Here is a 21317-nt window from a genome sequence, read left to right on the forward strand (position 1 = left end):
AACATCTGCACCCTGAGATATCCTTGATCCTGGCACCAGGGAGGCAACGCCATTCTGATTTTGCGCCATTGGCCACAAACATTTGTCTATGCCTGACTAGAGAGTCCACTATTATAATCAAACGCTTGGAACCCGAAGTACCCTTCATTACATTAGAGCCAGTTTCAATACCAGAAACTTGGCTGCTCATGCTAGATTAGTCTAGATGAGAGTGGTGCTGGAAAAGCACAGCAATTCAGGCAGCATCCGAGGAGCAGTAAAATTGACATTTCGGGCAAAAGCCCTTCATCAGGAATACAGGCAGAGAGCCTGAAGGGTGGAGCGATAAGAGAGAGGAGGGTGGGGGTGGGGAGAAAGTAGCATAGAGTACAATAGGTGAGTGAAGGAGGGGATGAAGGCGATAGGTCGGGGGGGGGGGGGGAAAAGAGGGTGGAGTGGATAGGTGGAAAAGGTAGGCAGGTAGGACAAGTCATGGGGACAGTGCTGAGCTGGAAGTTGGAATTGGGGTGAGGTGGGGGAAGGGGAAATGAGGAAACTGTTGAAGTCCACATTGATGCCCTGGGGTTGAAGTGTTCCGAGGCGGAAGAGGAGGCATTCTTCCTCCAGGTGTCTGGTGGTGACGGAGCGGCAATGAAAGAGGCCCAGGACCTCCATGTCCTTGGTAGAGTGGAGGGGGATTTGAAATGTTGGGCCATAGGGCAGTGTGGTTGATTGGTGTGGGTATCCCAGAGATGTTCCCCAAAGCGCTCTGCTAGGAGGCGTCCAGTCTCCCCAATGTAGAGGAGACCGCATTGGGAGCAACAGATACAATAAATGATATTGATGGATGTGGAAGGCTCTTTTAGGGCCTTGGATAGAGGTGAGGGAGGAGGTTTTGCAATTCCTGCGGTGGCAGGGGAAGGTGCCAGGATGGGAGGGTGGGTTATAGGGGGGGGCGTGGACCTGACCAGATAGTCACGGAGGGAATGGACTTTGTGGAAGGCGGAAAGGGGTGGGGAGGGAAATATATCCCTGGTGGTGGGGTCTGTTTGGAGGCGGCAGAAATGTCGGCGAATGATTTGGTTTACGCGAAGGTTGGTAGGGTGGAAGGTGAGCACCAGGGGCATTCTGTCCTTGTTACAGTTGGAGGGGTGAGGTCTGAGGGCGGAGGTGCGGGATGTGAACGAGAAGCATTGGAAGGCATCTTTAACCAAGTGGGAAGGGAAATTGCAGTCTCGAAAGGAGGTGGCCATCTGGTGTGTTCTGTGGTGGAACTGGTCCTCCTGGGAGCAGATACGGCAGAGGCGGAGGAGTTGGGAATACGGGAGACATTTTTGCAAGAGGTAGGGTGGGAAGAGGTGTACTCCAGGTATCTGTGGGAGTCGGTGGGTTTGTAAAAAATGTCAGTGTCAAGTCGGTCGTCATTAATGGAGACTGAGAGGTCCAGGAAGGGGAGGGAGGTGTCTGAGATGGTCCAGGTAAATTTAAGGTCAGGGTGGAATGTGTTGGTGAAGTTGATGAATTGCTCAACTTCCTCACGGGAGCACAAGGTGGCGCCAATGCAGTCATCAGTGTAGTGGAGGAAGAGGTGGGGAGTTGTGCCGGTGTAATTATGGAAGACCGACTGTTCTACATAGCCAACAAAGAGACAGGCATAGCTGAGGTCCATACGGGTGCCCATGGCTACCCCTTTGGTCTGGAGGAAGTGGGAGGATTTGAAGGAGAAATTGTTGAGGGCAAGGACCAGTTCAGCCAAACGAATGAGTGTGTCGATGGAAGGGTACTGTTGGGGACGCCAGTAGAGGAAGAAACGGAGGGCTTGGAGGCCCTGATCATGGCGGATGGAGGTGTAGAGGAATTGGATATCCATGGTGAAGATGAGGCGTTGGGGATCAGGGAAACAGGAGTCTTGGAGGAGGTGGAGGGCATGGGTGGTGTCTCAAACGTATGTGGGGAGTTCCTGGACTAGGGGTGGATAGGAGTGCCGAGGTAGGTAGAAAGGAGTTCAGTGGGACAGGAGCATACTGAGACAATGGGTTGGCCAGGGTCGTCAGGCTTGTGGATCTTGGGAAGGAGGTAGAACTGGGCAGTGCGGGGTTCGCGGCTTATGAGGTTGGAAGCTGTGGGTGGGAGATCTCTTAAGGTGATGAGGTTCTGTATGGGAGATGATGGTTTCGAGTTGGGGTTATGGTTGAGGTGGCGGTAGGAAGAGGTGTCCTCGAGTTGACGTTTGGCTTCAGCAGTGTAGAGGTCAGTGCGCCAGACTACCACTGCGCCCCCTTTATCTGCTGGCTTGATGGTGAGGTCAGGATTGCAGCAGAGGGATTGGAGGGCTGCACATTGCGAGGGTGAGAGGTTGGAGTGGGAGAGGGGGGTAGACTGGTTGAGGTGGTTAATGTCCCGGCAGCAGTTGGAAATGAAGAGGTCGAGGGCGGGTAATAGGCCAGCATGGGGTGTCCAGGTGGATGCAGTGTGTTGGAGGTGGGTGAAGGGGCCTTCGGAAGGTGGGTGGGAGTCCTGATTGTGAAAGTAAGCTTGGAGGTGGGGGAAGAAGTGTTCGATGTCACGGCATGTATTAAATTCATTGATGCGTGGGTGGAGGGGGATGAAGGTGAGTCCTTTGCGGAGGACTGATCATTCGTCCTCAGTGAGGGGGGGGTCTGGAGGGGTGGTGAAAACTCAACAGGGCTGGGAGCTGTGGAGCTGGGAGTGGGGGGGGGGGGGAGGCCAGTAACTGGAGTGTGTGGGGTGGTGGGGGGAGAATGGGAGTGGAGATCCCCTCAGGGTTTTGGGAGACAGGGATGGTGACAGTGGGATCTGTGGGGGCGTTTCAGCAGAATGCAGGTGAGTGACATTGGTGGGGGTTGAAGTGGTGGCAAACACTGCAGTGGGGGGGGAGGGGGGGGCAGAAGTCACTGAGCGTGTGACATCAGCGATGATGTGAGGGGCTGAAGTGATGTCACGTGTGGTGCATGAGGAATTGAGAGGGGCGGAAGTGGCTGTAGAAGCGGTCATGATGGGGGCGGAAGTGACATCAATCAGCGTGGGGATGGTGGCTGCACGAGCCACATGGCTAATGGCGTCCGAGCAGTTCCAGAGGCCGGGGGAATCTACTGGAATGTTTGAGGAGCGCTGGTTATGGAGGTGGGTAGATAAAAGTTTGTTGTACTTACAGTTTTTGATGTTTGAGATGGAATTGAAATACTGTTTGTTGAGAGTATGAATTCTGAGGATATAGTACAGAAGGGGTCCTTTGCAATTCTGAGAGAGTGTGGCTCTCAGGTGAGACAGGGCTGACAGTAGAGAGGTTAGGTGCCAGTGCATTGCTGTGAGTGTGGAGTGGAGGATCCTGAAGGAGAACCGTTGCTGGTGTTTTTGAATCTGTAGTCTGTCCTGTTTGGATCCAAACTCTGCTGGTTTAAAAGGTGGTCCGGAGTCAGTATGGGATGAGTTGATTACGGAGGCAGGCACTAAGGAAGCAAATGTGGCTGTAGTAGCGAGTTTGTTTCAGGACATGGTTGAAGAGCTTCAGGGCAGAGGAAATGACCTGGGAGTTGCAGTGCGAGAGGGACTCCCTGAGATTCTTGTAGAGAGGAGGAAAACTTCTTCAAGGCAGGCATCCTTGTAAGAGGATTCACAGTAGGGTTAAAATCAACTAGGTAAAAACAATGACTGCAGATGCTGGAAACCAGAGTCTAAATCAGAGTGGTGCTGGAAAACCACAACAGTTCAGGTGAGAGTCCATCACCCCCCTACATTTTCCAGAACTGCACATTTGTTTGAAATGGGGTTAGCCACAGAAGACTCCTGTACTACCTACCTCCCCCTCCTGCCTTTCCTGGTATTAACCCATCTACCTGAGTGTATCTGCAGCTTTTCTCCCTTCCTATAACTCCCATCCATCACACCCCAGCTCCTATAAATTCCTTATTGCCTCTAACTGCTGCTTCAACTGATCCATGCGATCTGATAGGATTCACAACCAAAGACACTTCCTGCCGACATAACCATCAGTAACATGAAAATTCTCCCTAAACTCCCACATCCGACAGGAAGAGCATATCACTCTTCTCAAGGCCGTCTTTGCTGCCTCACAATGTAAAGACCCAGAAAATAGCACTTATGAAGAAAGATTGAGGGAGCTTGGACTTTTTTTCATTGGAGCAAAGGAGGATGAGAAGTGACTTGATAGAAGTGTAAAAGATAATGAGAGGCATAGATAGAGTGGATAGCTAGCGACTTTTTCCAATGGCAGAAATAGCTATCACAAGAGAGCATCACTTTAAGGTGATTGAAGGAAGATTTAGGGGAGATGTCAGAGGTCGGCTCTTAAAAGATTGGTGGGTGCTTGGAACACACTGCCAGCAGCAGTGGTGGGTGTCACAGACATTAGGGACATTAAAGCAACTCTTCGATAGGCATATGGATGATAGTAAAACTAAGGGTACATAGGTTAGTTAGACCTTAGAGTCGGATAAAAGGTCAGCACAACATCAAAGGCTGAAGGGTCTGTACTGTGTTGTACTGTACTATGTTCTAAAATAAGGTTCAGCCTTAAACATCAATAGTAAAAAGACTTCCTTGTTGAAAAATGTAATACCCAAGCAATAAAGACCAAAATTCTACTCGACTTTTTAATTATTTGCTGCACCTGCATGCTAACCTTCTGCGTATCATGGACCAGAACATACAGATCATTCTGTGATGCACTTTAAATTCTGGTCTGCCTTTTGATCCTTTCTACCAAATTGCATAAACCCTCACTTTCCTACATTAAACTTCATCTACCAAGATTTTGCAGTCACTCAGTATGTCTCATCCCCTGGAGATTCCTTATGTCCTCCTACTTAGTTTTGTATCATCAGCAAATTTGAATACATTACACTCCGTCTCCATGACAAGTCAGGACCTTGGACTGATCCTTTTGGCCCTCCACTAGTTATGCCTTTCCAACCTAAAAGACTGTTCATACCAAATAGTTTCTGTACATTAACCAATCCTTAATTCATACAAATACATTACGCACAATACCATACCTACTGCATTCTTCTGCATAAATTTTATACTTCTCCTTGCTAGATATGATTATTGATCACTTCTTTACGATCTTTACTCTGGTCTCATAACTTTGGTTGAAAGCCTCTGCCACCCCCTTAAATAGTTCAAAGCCCCATCTACGATCCTAACTATATAATCTGCAAAAACACTGGTCCAAGCATGGTTCAAATGAAGCCCATCTTAATAGAACAGCACTCTTTCCTTAGTCTCAGTGTGAGTACCTATAAGACCATAAGATATAGCAGCAGAATTAGGGCATTTCGTCCATTAAATCTGCTCTGCTATTCCTTCATGACAGATATGTTGCTCAACCCCATTCTCTTGCCTTATTCCTATAACCTTTGGTCCCCTCACTCATCAAGAGTCTACCTCTTAATCTGTCTTAAATACACTTTGATTTGTCCTCCATAGTTCTCTGTGGCATTGAGTTCCACGAATTCCAGTGGGTTCCATCCCTGGATGAAGAAATTCCTCATTTCAATTCTAAAGGGTTATGTCCTTGGGTTTTAGTGTCGCCTGCTAGTGGAAACAACATCTCCACATCCACTCTATCTAGGCCTCTGTAAACAGTAAATTTCAATCAATTCCTTCCTTCTTCCTTGCAAACTCCATCGCATACAGGCCCAGAGTCTTGAACCACTCCTCAAGCCCTTCATACCCGGCATCATTCTTGTAAACCTCCTCTGGATCCCCTCCAAAACAATCACCTCCCTCATTAGTTTCAGGGCCCATGGATCAAAACCCATTTCTTCTATACTAATCCTTGAGCCATACATTTACCCCTCTAATCTTACTTAGCCTCCATAAATTTGCTTGTGGCTCAGATAGTAATTCTGAGATTCCCACCTTTGTGGTTCTGCTTTTGTCACAAGCTGCTCACATTACATCAGGTGTCTTTCTCAGTCCTATGTATGTCCTTGGTACTGATGCAGACCACTCCAGCTGGATCCTTCTCCCACTCCAACAAAAAAATAGAACACAGAACAGTACAGTATAGGAACAGGCTCTTTGGGTTACTTACAATTAAGTACATTTATATGCACAAGTATATGATAACTCTCAGAAGAGCAGGTCCAGTCTATAAGTTGAAGTCACAATCTACCAAGGTGTTAGATATAGGGACTATGGTGGGAATATTATGCAAGTGGTGTTTTAGGTGTTGAACCAGGGTGTGTTTTGGATACTATTTAAAAGCTGATTTGTTTTCGTTTCAATTTATAGAGGAGCTATATGGGATTATACTTTTACTGCATGTATAAAGATCTTTGAATTGGTTAAGGAGATGGTTTTGTTTATTCCATTTTATCTTCATTTCTGTTGTGAACAAACTTCTGTATTATTGTTAAAACAAACTCTGCAGCATTGTGTGTTATGTTTCAGCAAGAGACCACTTTGTTAAAACCCAAAACAGAATCAAAATACAATCCACTAAGCCAGATTTATATTTGGGATCGGATTTGTACAGTTACAACCTCAGCAGGACAAAATATTGAGCCCAGAGTCACTATTCTGAGAAATCATTTTAATGCACTCCAAGTTCCTCTTGCAATTACTAGGATGAAAGTTTGAAGCTGTACTATAATGTGGATCTCTGATAAATATGCGACAGGTTTCTACTTGTTTGAGAAGACTAACTGCTTACACAGAATGATAATTAATCATTTAAGTAAATACATATTTAATTTTGAACTTTTAAACCTTTGTTCAGGGTACGGCTTCTAAATTGACTTTTAAAAATACAAAAATAGTGCTAATAAAACTGGAGTAGTACTCCAGAGGCTGAATAAGATGAAAAATGAAAGTTCCAATTCTGTTAAATTTTAAGAAACTAAATTCAATTTAGAAATAAAATCTGGAAATAAGTAATTTGCTATCAGTAAATTTGACAATAGAACAGAGAGATTCTGTAAAAAAAAAATCTGATTTTCTAATACCCTCTTAAAACAAAAAGCAAGGAAGGAAAGCTGGTTTTCTGCAACTTAAATCCTACATCAACATGGCTGCTCTTAGGTTGCCTATCAAAGGAAAAGTGTCTTCTCATGGTAGCTAAGGAATTAGAATATGTCAGCCTTATCAATGTTGCCTACATCCAAAATTGAATTAAAAACATTAATCCACCAGTTAAATCACACTCTTTAAAACACTGTATACATAGTAGTTTCTTTTTGTCCTTGGGATTTAGCAATGCTAGAAAGACAGCTTTTTGTACTCATTCCCAGTTCCACCAAAGGGAATTATTAACCAGTGTGGAACCCAAGTCACAAGTAGGCCAGATCAGGTAGTTTGCGCAGCAGGGTTCCACAACAGCAACAAGATAAATGGATAAATCTTTTTCAGATGTGTTGAATGTGGGAAATCAAAATTCCTGACAAATACATCTTTGATAGTAATGTTGAAAATGGCAAGGTGTTGAGGACTGCTTCTAGCAAACATCACAGATATTACTACCTTTTGTGTGGTTACACGATTTAAGAGTTCCACTTGAGGTGCACAGGGAAAGAAAAAGTTGCGGCTACTCACATAAGACATTAAACAATGGGAAGCTTACCAGGTCTTTATTCTCTTTGGAGTGAGTCGACTTTTCTGAATCATGTTATCCACTAAGTAGTAAAGCAGCACTGTTATTCCAGCAATGTAAAACATGATATAGAGGATGAAGGTTGCATGCACACAACAAAAGGGCACTTCAAACTGTTGTTGAATGTTATCCTGTAGTTTCAACAAATTACACCAAGAAAGAAATTACATTTAATATCAATAGCTTTCAAAAAAAACTATTTCAAAAGAACAGAAGTAATAACATTACTGAAGTTCAACTGAAAGACCAGATCTTGAAACATAGTTTGCACAGATTCCCACTCAGGTGGGAAACATTGGCAGCTAGGAAATCATGGAACCTTTGACTGGAAGCAACTGATATGCTGTTTCATTCTTGGAAAAACTGGCATTTCTAAGATACTGGAGCCATTTATGTCCATAAGTAGCAAGACCCTAGCAGTATCCAAGTTTGAGCTAATAAGTGGCAAGTCATGGCACAGGCAATGACCACCTCCAACAAGAGAGAATACAACTCCCCATAACATTCAACAGTATTACCATTGCTGAATCCTGCACTATAAACATCCTGGGATTACCACTGATCAGAAATGAAATGCAAACAGCCTTACAAATACTGTTATGGGTCATCATTTCAGAAAACAAATTAGCATAAGTTTGCTGAAGTTTATTCAACTTAGAACTGTACAAATATACAATATTCAAGTTAATCATGAATTTTGAGCCAAAGTGTACAAAATATTCTATTTGTGCTCATATTTTCCCATACAACCAGTTAGAAACATGCAGGTTTGAGGGAATTGAGACTAGATCAAGTCAAAACTATAAAAACAGACATGTTTTTGCAGTATTTTGCAGTAACAGACCAAGGTGCTCCCAAGTTAATAACTGTCAATATTTTAAAAAATACAACTTAACCCAATCATGTGTTAGGTGTTAAAATTTGGAAGCTGCTTATCATATTTTCCTAGATTTTTTCCGAAAAAGTCTGTTCAAAGTTTAAGTATGAATCACAGTTTCTTTTCCTGCTTAAATTTAAGACTCCCACATTTCAAAAGGCAGTCTAGTTGCAGCTCAGCAAACGTGTTAATCTCTAATAGTATTCTAGATCAAGTCATTTTTATTCATTTCTTACCCCCTCACCCATTAGAGATTTGAAGATGGCTTTTCCTTCATTAGGGACAGATGACTGGTGGGATTTAACCTGAGGATCACCACACTTCAGGCGAGCGGAAAGATTAAGGATAGTCCTACATGATAACCTCAGCCAGTGTAGGAACTGAACCCATGCTATAAGCATCAGTCTGTATCACAAACCAGCCATTCAGCCAACTGAGCTAAGCAATCCTATGTTATTAATATATCAATACATATATAATATACTTATGCAGTATTTTGTACCAGTATGTGAAGCTGCTTCCCAGTTATCTACATAATTGTGTATTGAGAGGACATCATGACTCCAAACCTCCTTAGAGCCTGGTTTAAGCAGAGGAAATAATCAAATCCAAGACGTGACAGTGATAGCCCAGAATAGCAAGGCAATATGTGATGAAGTGCTGCTTCAGTGAAATTTAAGTCAACATAAATAAAGGGAAAGTCTTTCAACTAGTTGGATTCATGCTCAAGTAATGCTCCAAAAGCTTATGATTTCAAATAAACCTGCTGGATTATAAAATCAGTCACATGACACCAGGTTATCAACACCAGCACCTCCACATCATGGACATTCAATGAGATCATGGCTGACCTGTGGTCTATTTCCAACTACCTGCCTTTGGCCATATCTTCTGCGATACACACGAAAAAAAAATTCTCAGATTTAAAACTCTAACAACTGATCTAGCACCAACTGCCATTTGTAGAAGAGTTCCAAACCTGTACTACCTTCTGTTTAAAAATGCTCCCTACGATCTCTCCAGAATGGTCGAGCTTCAATTCTCAGACTGTGGTCCCCTAGTTCTAGAATCTCCAACAAGTGGAAAGAGTTGATCTTTATCTACCCTGACTTTTCCTGTTAATATCTTGAAGATTTGATCAGACTACCCCTTAACCTTCTAAATTATACAGAAAAACAGAACTAATTTGTATAATCTCTCTTTATAACTTAATCCTTCACATCCAGGTATCATTCTTGCAAACCTATGTTGTACACCCTCCAAGGACGATATATCCTTGCTAAGGTGTGGTGCCTATATCTGCTCACAGTATTCCAAGTAGAGACAGAAGTGCAGTTATTTGCTGATGATTTTCCCAGTATTCATTTCCAGTTACACCTGCTCAGATAATGAAGCAAGAGAATGCAGACCTAGGTTGATAGATGACAAATAATGTTGACAATGGTCATTGCCAGACATTGGCATGCTGCGAATAAGAGAATCTAATCACCAACTGCACTCACATCCCATCTTGACAATCAACTGATTAAAACCACCAAGGTCCCCATCACCCCCATCTTGGGCTTACCATGGATTAGAAAGTTGACTAAATATGAATATTCTGGTCAGACTCCAGGTATTCTACAGAAAAAGATACATCTCCTGGCTCAGCACAAATCAGCAGTCTGATTGTCTCCACTTGCCTGGATGAATGCAGCTCTAGCAACAGGTCAAGAAGCCAGACACCATCCAGGATAAAGCAGCCTACATGCTTCATACCACATCCACAATCTTTAACATTCACTCTCTCCAATGCGAGTGCTGCATTGTGGGTAATATACAAAATACACTGACAACTCAAAGTCTCTTTTGATCGTGCCTTCTAAACTCACATTGTCCACTCCTAGAAGGACAAGGATAGCAGGGAATATAGCAGTAGCTGAGAATTCCTTTCCAAGTCTCACCATCTTGAAGTGGCAAAAATAATTTTGCTTCTTTTATTGTGAACTCCTTACCTAGCATTATTAGACTGCTGTATTTCAAGATACAGCTTCTGACGGGAAAACTGGGGATGGTAGTAAATAGTCTTTGCCAGTGATGCCCACAAACTGTAAATAAATAATAAAGCCATCCCCCAAAATAAACCCCACTTAATCCATGGTGTTACAATTCCAATTTTTAAAATGATTCATCTTAACACCTTTTTGATCACATGCCAATTTGTAGGATTAGTATTTTGCACAAAAACCTTTGGACAAATAAGTTCAACTGCACCATTTTCTTTTAAGCTGCATTTTCTGACACTTCATTTGGTTGCAGTTCTGATCATGTCAGCAGGTGGCATGAGAATATTCCACTAGTACAGTTACTTAAACTCTTGGATAATACTCAAAACTTAAAATGGAATGTGTTATGTCTGGAATATGCAGAGCACTGACAGCCATTTAACTCAGCTTCAACAAGCGGCACAGCTATTATTAAGGTAGTTGTTGTTGTAGCTTAAAGCAAGGAGCCAAATCGTGCACAGCAATGTCCTGCAGCCATGAGTTAAATGATCAATGATCTGTTTTGAAAGATGGTGGCTGAGGGAGAAATATTGTTTGTGGCAGGAGAACACTGTTGTTCTTTTTCAAATCGTGCAATGAGATCATTCATATCCACCTGAGACAGAGGGGTTTAATGCGTCAACCAAATGATGATATATCCAACAGTACTCCACATAAGTCCTAGTCTACATTACAAATGAGGTCTCTGGAGTAGGGCTTAAACCTACAATATTCTGATACAGATGCAAGTAAGTGGGCCATCGTTAGGCTACCTTAAATTAATGGTTAAATAGGGGAGCAACATAGGTTTCAAGATAATAGCTAAGCAATGGCGTTTTGTAGTTTATGTAGGTTGGTCAGGAAAATATCAGCTAATACAGCTTTGATTCTCCAACTGTTCATTACCAGTAGTTTCCAGAAATCCTTGTGCCACCTTATGAGCGATTGGTTGAGTGCTACTTCTGAGTTCCTTGCAATAGGGTGTTGCCCATGGAATGTCCTGACTCTCCCACTATAGTAATTTAAGTGTAACAGTAATGGGCCTAAAAAAAAAACAAATAGAACTTATTAATTAGCACTGCCACAGTAACTTGCTGTATCTACTAGAGCTACAGAATAATGAGATTCAAGATTACATTGCTCAGGTGGCATAAAACTTCATGGGAGGCAGAACTCAGAGGATCAGAGACTCAAATGCAAAATGTGAAATGCAAAAAAGTTTCAAGCCATCAAGTTTTCTCCTGCCAGATCAATCTATGATAAGCAGAGTGCAAAAATTTAAATCCTCATTAAACATTTCAATCGGAGGAAACAATGTAAATTCTAGATATTAAAATAAAATGTTCGGTCCTTCAACATTCACAACTGAGGAAATATATTTTGGAAAGAAACACTTCAGCAAAATCTCTTCTGCTGCACACAGCTTCGTTTTACAGTCAAAAATATGAAGAATAATTTAAATAAGGCTTTAGCTTTTCTGTTGCTAAATGGAGCACATACCATGCAAGTATTCAAACAAGGTGACGACAGCAAAAATTAGGAGCAAAGATGATATAGCGAGAACAAGAACTTCTCTTTTAGTAAGTCGCATATCATCCATGTCTGGCCATAGGCTGATCTGCAAATATAGAAATTAGATCATCAGATGTTAAATTTAAAGAAAGGTCTTGTACTTATTGGTTAGCTTTATTTAAAAAAATATAACAATTCTTTTTGCTAATCAAAATGATGTTCTTCGATATTGGGAAAGGAAACATTGTGGTTAAAGTATAGCAGAGCTAGATGCAGATTAAAATTCTTTCTACACTGCATCATTATATCTTGATGTTGACTTTTATATAAATTCTACATACCATTGTATAAATGACCTGGACTTGAACCTGGGAGGGTTGATCAGGAAGTTCACAGATGATACGATATTGGTGGGGTGGTAAATAGTGAAGACAATATTAGATTACAAAAGGACATAGGCTGATCAGTGACAAGTGGTATTTAATCTGGAAAAAAAAGACAGGTGATGCTCTTGGGCAGAACATACAATACAAGGGAATACCTGATGAACGTAGGATCCTGGGAAGCATGGAAGATCAGAAGGACCTTGGGTGTGCATGTTCATTGGTCCCTTAAGGTAATATGGCAGGTAGATAAAGGGGTTAAGGTGGCATAAGATACTTGCCTTTATCAGCCAAGGCAAACAGTTTAAGAGGAGGGACCTTATGCTGGAAATATACAAAATGTTAGGAAGGCCACCAATAGAGTAGTGTGTGGAGTTCTGAAATCCACATTATAGGAGGGATGTAGTGAAAATGAATTTAGGTGCAGAGGAAATTTACCAGAATGTCACCTGGGGTGGAGTATTTTAATTATGAAATGTGATTGGAGAGACTGGAGGTGTTTTCCTTGGAAACAAAACAGGAGACTATGAAATTATGAGGGATATAGACAGGATAGACTGGAAGAAACGTTTCCTGTTGGAGGAGAGATAAATGACAAGGGAGAATAGATTTAAAGGGCAGGAGGTTTGGAATGGGTGTAAAGAAAAAAAGGTTTCGGTCAGAGGGTGGTGGGAATTTGGAACTCTCTGCCTGTAAAGTTGGAGGAGGCAGGAACACTCATAACATTTAAGTATTCAGATATACACTTGTGATACCAAGGCATACAAAGCTATGGGTCAAGTGTTAGTAATTTGGAATTAAAATACTTAGCTAGTTGTTTTTGACCAGCATATAGACAACAGGCCAATGGGACTTTTTCTGTGCTGTAACGCTCTATGACACAACCAATAGGGGTCATAACAGAAAACCCGAAGGATTTTCCTCTCCTCGGAAAAGCTAGAACTGGGGTCGCTTTTATAAAGTGAATCAACAGAGACAAGGAGAATATTTGATGTTTTTATAGTTTTCATTCTGAATCCACTTAGGAAACTCCTTATCAGATGAGAGAGGAGAAAGAAGGACAAAGACATCAAGTATTTACAGACTGCCACATTGAAGTGCAACACTAAGGACTTGAAATACAAGAGCTTACAGTTCCCTCAATGTAAACTGCTTCAAATCAAGACCAGTCCTTTAATAAACAGTAGAATGCGTTATTTCATAACAAGTAGTTGAAAAGAAACAAGACTGGAGATTAGAAAACAAAGCTGTTTGTTTCAAAATCAAACATTCTTTAACTTAAAAGATACAACTTCCATAACCATTACACTTTTACTACTGGTTATGGGACACAGCTCATGAGATTATGGAATGCCTTGGTTAAAGCAATGATGTGACAGCAGCATATGTTCAAGATGATGTTGCGACCCGAAGGGAGTGATTATATTATAAGAAATGCATTGTTACAGTTTGCAGTCATGTTACATCCACACGTACTCCCCTTCCGCGCACAGAATAGAATGATAAAGAAGTTACATCCCTCCTAGATTGAAAATTATATACAATGCCATCCTTTAATTCATTCTCCCATCATGTTACAGTTTACATAAGTCCTTACCTACCCAATTTACTCACTCATTAAACTCAGCTGTGAGTGAGTTAATTATACAATGAATGCTCATTTCATAATTAAGGCATTTTGACTCACTAACAGTTAAAATCTGCACTTACTCAATGAGTAATAAATGTTAAAAACATTACACAAAAGGGATAAAAATTCAATACGCAGTCCGGCTGAGGAATCCTGGGCAGTGAACTGGCAGGAGCTGGAGGCCAAAGTCTCTGTTCTCCTAGGCTGCTGGACAGGACTGCTCAGAGTGCTATCTTACAGGAGTCGAGTGCTGGTCATAAACCAGCTGGTGGCCGCCATGCTGTGGTACCGGCTGGTCACTTTGGTCCCTCCTCCTGGCTTTGTTGCTGACATCCAGAAACGTTGGTCGACTTCTTCTGGGACAAAAAGATGTACTGGGTCGCTGCGCAGGTTCTGAGTCTCCTTATTGAGGAGGGCGGTCAGTCGCTGGCATGCGTCCGCCTTCAGACCTTGCAGCGATACCTTTACGTTGAACTTCCGCCTAGGTGGTGCACCCTGGCGACGTATTTTTTCCGCCAGGTGTGTAACCTCAACTACGACACGCAGCTCCTGTTCGTCGACCGTGATGGTTTGGAGGCTGCCCTCAAAGACGCTGCCTGTCTTTTACCAGGACCTGATCACTGTCTGGAACATGGTTGCATCCTTCAACTGGTGCACTACGTCTGGTCCGAGCACCACTGTTTTAAGGCATTGGATGGCAGTGGCCACGTACCGGATGTCTACCGCTGCCCTGCTCGCTATGTCCTGCGGCAGCATCCAGCCCAGGTCCCCGGCACCCAGCACGTCCCCGACCCTGGTCACCCTCGCCGCCACAGCCCTCCTCTCTGACAGCCACTCGAACCCGCGAGTATGGAGGTGCGGATTCCTGAGCAATGGCTCCCTGACGACAGCCGCTACTCCTGCCGGAGGGCCAGCATTCACTGCCCATCCTAATTGCCCAGAGGGCAATTAAGAGTCAACCACATCACTGTGGGTCTGGAGTCATGTGTAGGTAAGACCAGGTCAGGCTGGCAGATTTCCTTCCCTAAAGGACAGTGAACTAGATAAGTTTTTTCCAACAATCAACAATGGATTTAGTGTCATTAGACTCTTAGTAAAATTTAAAAGTGATAAAAATCCAGAACTATCTACCATGGCAGGGTTCAAACCGGGGTCCCCAGAACATTCCCTGGGTTTCTGGATTAACAATCCATCGCCTCCCCTGTGTTAATAGAATTTTGACTGAAGTACTTACTTTTTGAAATTTTAATGTCAATTTAGATGAAGGTGGATGAATGAAGTCATAGAAAACATGATTATCCTTGGAAGCCAGGTCCAACCACCGACTCCCACATTTAGCCCTGGTATATTTGGCTGTGTATAAACACCCATAGGCAGGTTGTCTATTTCAGTGTTAAATACTCAGCTACAATCACACAGTTTTTGTAGTTAACTATGGTTCTGCCATCTCTGACAAGTTTGAACAAATGCAAAATGAGAGGAAGCAGTGATCAAGAGGCTGAAGACAGGAGAACCACATGAAATCAAATGTGATAGCTCATAGCTGCTTTTTCATCTGCTCATGTGAAAAGTTCGTTGGAAGGTTACTTTAATAATGTGGAGATTTACATGGCTGATCAGTGCTTTGGAGCTCTGATGGATTAGATCAGCACGAGTACTGCTTATAATTAAACAAAACCACAAATGCTGGAGATCCAAAACAAGAACAAAGTGCTAGAGAAACTCAGTAGGTGTGGCAGCATTCGTGGAGAGAAAAACAGAGTTAATGTTGAGTCCACTGAGGGTCAGTAGACTCGAATCAAGTGCTTTTCTCTCCAGGTGCTGCCAGATCTGCCAAATTTCTCAGCTATCTAGTTTTGTTTGTAGCTTGTGTCTTGGTTAGACCTCATGAGAATTAAGGTGACCTGCACACAAAACAGCAAGTAACATACATGACAGACAATGACCATCATCAATAAGTGACACACTAACCACCACCCCTTGACATTCAATGGTATTACCATCACTGAATCCCCCACTGTCAACATCCTTGGGATTACCATTAATCAGGAACTCAACTGGATTCACCACTTAAACACAGTGGCTACAAGAGCAGGTCAGAGACGAGGGATATTGCGGTGAGTAACTCCCGACACCCCAAAAAGCATAAGCACCATCTACAAGGCACAAGTCAGGAGTATGATGGAATACTCCCCATTTGCCTGGACGGGTGCAGCTCCGGCAACACAAGAAGCTTGACACCATCCAGGACAAAGCTACCCACTAGATTGGCACCACATCTACAAACATTCAATACCAGCGCTCAGTAGTAGCAGTGTGTACTACCTACAAGATGCAGTCCAAAAATTTACCAAAGATCCTTAGACAGCACTTTCCAAACTCACGACCACTTCCATCTAGAATGACAATGGCAGCAGGTACTTGGGAACACCATCACCTGTAAGTTCCCCTCCAAGGTACTCATCACCTTGATTGGAAAGAAACTGCCGTTCCTTCACAGTCGTTGAGTCAAAATCCTGGAATTCCCTCCCTACTGGCATTGTGGGTCAACCCACAGTGAGTGGACTGCAGTGATTCAAAAAGGCAGCTCACTACCACCTTCACAAATGCAAATAGGGATGCTGGAACTTGGGCTATCAATACTGGCCAGCCAGCGATGCCCAAGTCCCACTTATGTATAAAAAAAATGACACACAAGTGCAAGTTGAAGGCATACAATCTAACCATCATTTTTTGGCATTCATGAACCCTTCATTATCAATTTCCTGCATGGCTGGCTAGAAGAGCAAGTCAGTTGCTTAAAATTCTGAGGTAATTCCCTCACCTGCTGAATCCCCAAAGCCTGTTGTCTACATGGCAAAATTCAGGAGCTTTATGAAATACTTCCAGTTGGTTTAGAATAGTCAGCTCCTACAACACAAAATTCTCAACACCATCCAGGACAAAGCAATCTGCATGATCTGCATTGTATCCACCTTTGATGTAAAATGACAAAGCTATTGCATAAAAGATGCAATGCAGCAACTCACCAAAACTCATTGGACAGCTCTTTGCAAACACCCAACATCTAGCACCTTGATTGGGGAGGGGGGAGGCATGACACATAGGAATATCAGCATCTGCAATTTCCAAAGTGGAGACAATTTTAACCTAGAACTACATTGCTGTGACACCGAAGGAACAACAAAGTCCTGGGACTCCGCTCCTAATACACTGTGGGTAATAGACCATACCAACTGCAACAGTTCAAGGTGATAGCTCTACATCAACTTGAGGTCATCAGAGATGGCCTGATGCTGCCATTCTGATTATCATCCACATCCTATGTAAAAGAATTTTGAAAGAGTAGCCTGTGTTCACAGATCTGCAAGTTCAAAAAGGAGAAAAGGGATCAGATGGAGATCATTTAAGCAGTGAATAAACCTTCCTTGCATTTAGAAATCAGTGTCTTAACTCACTTTACTACGTTAAAAAAGGTGCTCCATGGATGCAAATGTTTGTAACCTTGTCTCAATGTCCTCTTTGCAGTGGTTTAGAAAGCTGTTGATTGCTGAAAAAGGCATACTTCCACCACGTCAGGATAAGTAGTCGTCATAACTGGTCAGCTGTTATGGATTAAGCCAGACCACTCAAAAACATTCTTAAGCAGGTAGCTCAGATCATAACTTTGCAATTTGTTTTGGTAAGTGTACAGTGAAAATTAGCCAGATTAAGTTAGCTAGGTTGACTACTAGATTTTAAAAACTGAAAATTTTATTCACAAAATTACACAATGAAACAAAGAACAGAATAAAGAACCCTGACAGAACTCAGTCTATTCAAACAAGACTTAATTACGCTGATCCTAATATACACAACAGTCCCGAGAAGCAAACTCCCTTTCAAAGCCAGTATAAATGGAACACATGATTACAGGGGGGGGGGGGAAGGAGAGAGAGAGAGGGAGGGAGGGAGGGAGGGAGGGAGAAGTGGGGGGGGTGGGGGGGGGTGGGGGGGGTGGGGGGGGTGGGGAGGAGAAAGGAGAGATTCCACATTGCTCCCTGTTGAACTTCTCACCTGCTCAAGACTGAACTAAAACTGCTCAGCTAGAGCTGACCACTCCCTTTTCGTTATACAGGTCGGACCACTTTGGCCTGAAGTCTCATCTGTTTACATATAAACAAAAGGCCCCTCAAAATCCTTTTCATCTCTGTATCAAACCAGACTGATCAGAGCCCGGCCTGGTTTATTACCAGTGTGAAAAAAATCAAGGACAGAATATCCTTGAGCCGAGGAACAGCTTTTAGAAAAAAAAGGGACTAGCTTTATGACACAGCCATACTCTTCTCAACAATATAATGTTTTAAGTGATTTCATAGTAACTATGAACCATTTCTCATTTATAGGCTTTACTGCAATGATTTGAAACATTTTTTCAGATTCTTTTACATCATTCACAGGAGAGGAAGGGGAAAGTGTTCTGCTTCCAGCTCACCAACAATTGCCTTGAACCAGTAGTCAGAACAGAGGTGAACACTCAGGGTAATTCTGGATTTCTCTTCCACATTATAGTTGTCAGTGGAGGCGCTGACCAGCTAAGAACAGTAATATTAAACCGTACTACTATCATGAACCTCTCGCTACCAACTTCCTGCACAGTACCAGCCATACAAATGCTACGGCTATAACAGCAAATCAGACACTCAGAATGCTGAGGTGAGTCAGTGAGAAATTGAAATGAAAGACTCATGGAATTGTTCAACAAGAGTCCGTGTCCCACATTATCCATTGGTGTCTCTATTATTAAGTAGTGGATGTCTTACAGTGCGATCAAGATGAGCATTTTCACCCTACCCCCAAATCAACTATCCAGAACTAATGTTTTAAATAATTTAAGGGGAATAAATCACAAATAATTTTGGTCAGTTTGATTCACTATACTTGATAACAAGAAATGGGTCAAGGCACTGGTTACTGTCAAGTATTTGGGTCCTACCTTACACCAGCAATAGCATGGAGGTCTTGTGCTCCAGAATTTGCAGTGTCAATGACCAAAATGCTCCAGTACAACTTCAACAGCGGTATTGATCTGGCAATATGGAAAATTACTCAGTTGTCAAGGAAACAAAAATAAAAAAACAGAACAAATAAATCTGTTGAATTACTATCACATCAGCTGAAGCTTAATCAACAATAAAATAATGGAAGGGGTTAATGTCATCAAACAGAACTTAATCAGTGATGCTCAATTTGGGTGTCACCAGGACCAGCCTAGTTTTCATTACAGCCTTGGTTCAAACATACACAAACAGTTGAATTCCTGAGGTGAAGGGAGAGTGACTGTCCTTGACATCAAGATTGCATTTGATCAAGTGTGACATCAAGGAACCCCAGCAAAAGTACAGGTCATAGGAATTGGGGGAGACTCGATCAAAAAGTAAAGCAAAATACTCCAGATGCTGGAAATCTCAAACAAACAGAAAATTGTACAGAAACCAGACTCTGCTTCAGAAATTATATTTGACTCAAAACATTATATCTGTTCCTCTCCTGACAGATGTTGCCAGACCTGAGTTTCTCCACCATCTTCTGTGTGTGTTCTGGAAATTCTCCACTGGTTGAAGTCATACCTAATGCAAAGAAAAATTGTTGTGTTGGTGGAGATCAGTCATCCAACTCAAGTTTCTCAGGGTAATGTCTTTGACCCAACTGTTGTCAATTTGCTTCATCAGTGACTAACATAAAAATGGGAAGTGGGGATGTTCACTTATGATTGCACAAAGTTTGATGCCCTGTGTAAACCCTCAGATATTGAAGCAGTTCATCCCAAATGTAGCAGGATGAGTCAATACCAAGATTTGAACTGAAAGGTAGCAAATAACATTGGTGTCACACAAGTGTGAAACAAGACAGAAGCTAACCATCATGCATTTACATTCTAATGGCATTACCATCAACAAATCCCTGACTAACACCATCCCAGAGATTACCATTGACCAGAAACTGAATTCTGGGCCTGTTCCTTTGATGCTGCCTGACCTGCTGAGCTTTTCCAGCAACACATTTTTAAGCTCTGATCTCCAGCATCTGCAGTCCTCACTTTCTCCCAGAAACTGCATTGGACTCACTATATAAACAGTGGCTACAAAAGCAGGTCAAAGGCTAGGAATATTGAGGTGAGTAACTCACCTCCTGACTCCCAAAACCTGTCCATCTATGAGGCACAAGTCAGCAGTGTGATAGAATACTCCTCACTTGCCTGCATAAGTGCAGCTCCAACATCACTCAAGCAGTTTGAAATCATCCAGGACAAAGCAGCCCACTTCATGGACAGCTATTCTACAAATATCACTCTCTCCATTAGCGAGGCTCAGTAGCACCAGTGCTTAGCATCCAGGAGATGCACTTTTAAAAAAAAAAATCACTTCGGCTCCATAGCATGCTCCAATTCCATAACCACTTCCATCATGAAGGACGAGCGCAGAAAATATGTTGGAACATCACCAGTTACAAGTTCCTCTCCAAGCCATTCACCATCCTGATTTAGATTTATGATCGCTGTTACTTCACTGTCACTGGGTCAAAACCTTAAAACTTTCTCTCCAACACCATTGTCGATGCATCCACATCAAATACACTTCAGTGGTTCACAAAAAAAGCAGCTCAACAGCACCTTCTCAACTGGGGTGGGTAATAAATGCTAGATCAGACAGCAATCGTCATATCCTGTGAAATTAATTTTTTAAAAATTCTTTGGTTTGTTTCTGTTCATTTTGCTTCTTGAATTTTATTTTGACAAGAGTAAGACTCTTAATATGAATGCACCCTTGATCCACTTTTGTAACACCATGACACAAAAAAAGTAAATGCAACAAAGCTTGCATAGATTCCTCATTAACAAGTACACTGTGTTTTCAGCAAAGGTTAGGATGTTATCTAACACAAGAAAAAGCATTCAATGTAGAGATCAATACTTACACCACCTCCTACAGGAATCTTGTCCAATGAGGATTTTGCCTTCAGATGTTTTTCCTGTAAAATCTTTTGTTTCTGTTGAAGACCTGGTTCATTAAGTGTACAAGTATAAATTAAAAAGCTTACAATTTTTTAATTTCACATGCTGGAATTCTGTAATTGCAAACATATATACATTGATGTTCTTAAAAAGAAAACTAGAGAGGGAGGGGGAGGGGGAGAACACGAACACATGGCTGCAGGGAAGGCTCTAGATACCTGGTGAAATTTGGGGCTCATTCTGGGGTAGGTCCCACAGCAGGGGGGGTGTGGGATTTGCTAA

At 42.4% G+C, this 21317-nt stretch overlaps 1 protein-coding gene across 6 annotated transcripts in view; it reads right to left on the reverse strand.

Annotated features, from left to right (window-relative positions):
- Positions 1-21317, reverse strand: part of LOC140496329 (uncharacterized) — a 73130-nt gene that overhangs the window by 34839 nt on the left and 16974 nt on the right. For all 6 annotated transcript variants that reach the window (XM_072595982.1, XM_072595976.1, XM_072595968.1 and 3 more), the window contains exons 4-7: positions 20999-21081; positions 12017-12134; positions 11423-11559; positions 7586-7746 (exon numbers count right to left, since the gene is read on the reverse strand). In XM_072595982.1, coding sequence (XP_072452083.1) covers positions 7586-7746; positions 11423-11559; positions 12017-12134; positions 20999-21081 — 499 coding nt within the window. The remainder of the gene's footprint in view (positions 1-7585; positions 7747-11422; positions 11560-12016; positions 12135-20998; positions 21082-21317) is intronic.

The sequence above is a fragment of the Chiloscyllium punctatum genome, chromosome 2 (assembly GCF_047496795.1).
Source record: "Chiloscyllium punctatum isolate Juve2018m chromosome 2, sChiPun1.3, whole genome shotgun sequence".
NCBI lineage: Eukaryota > Metazoa > Chordata > Chondrichthyes > Orectolobiformes > Hemiscylliidae > Chiloscyllium > Chiloscyllium punctatum.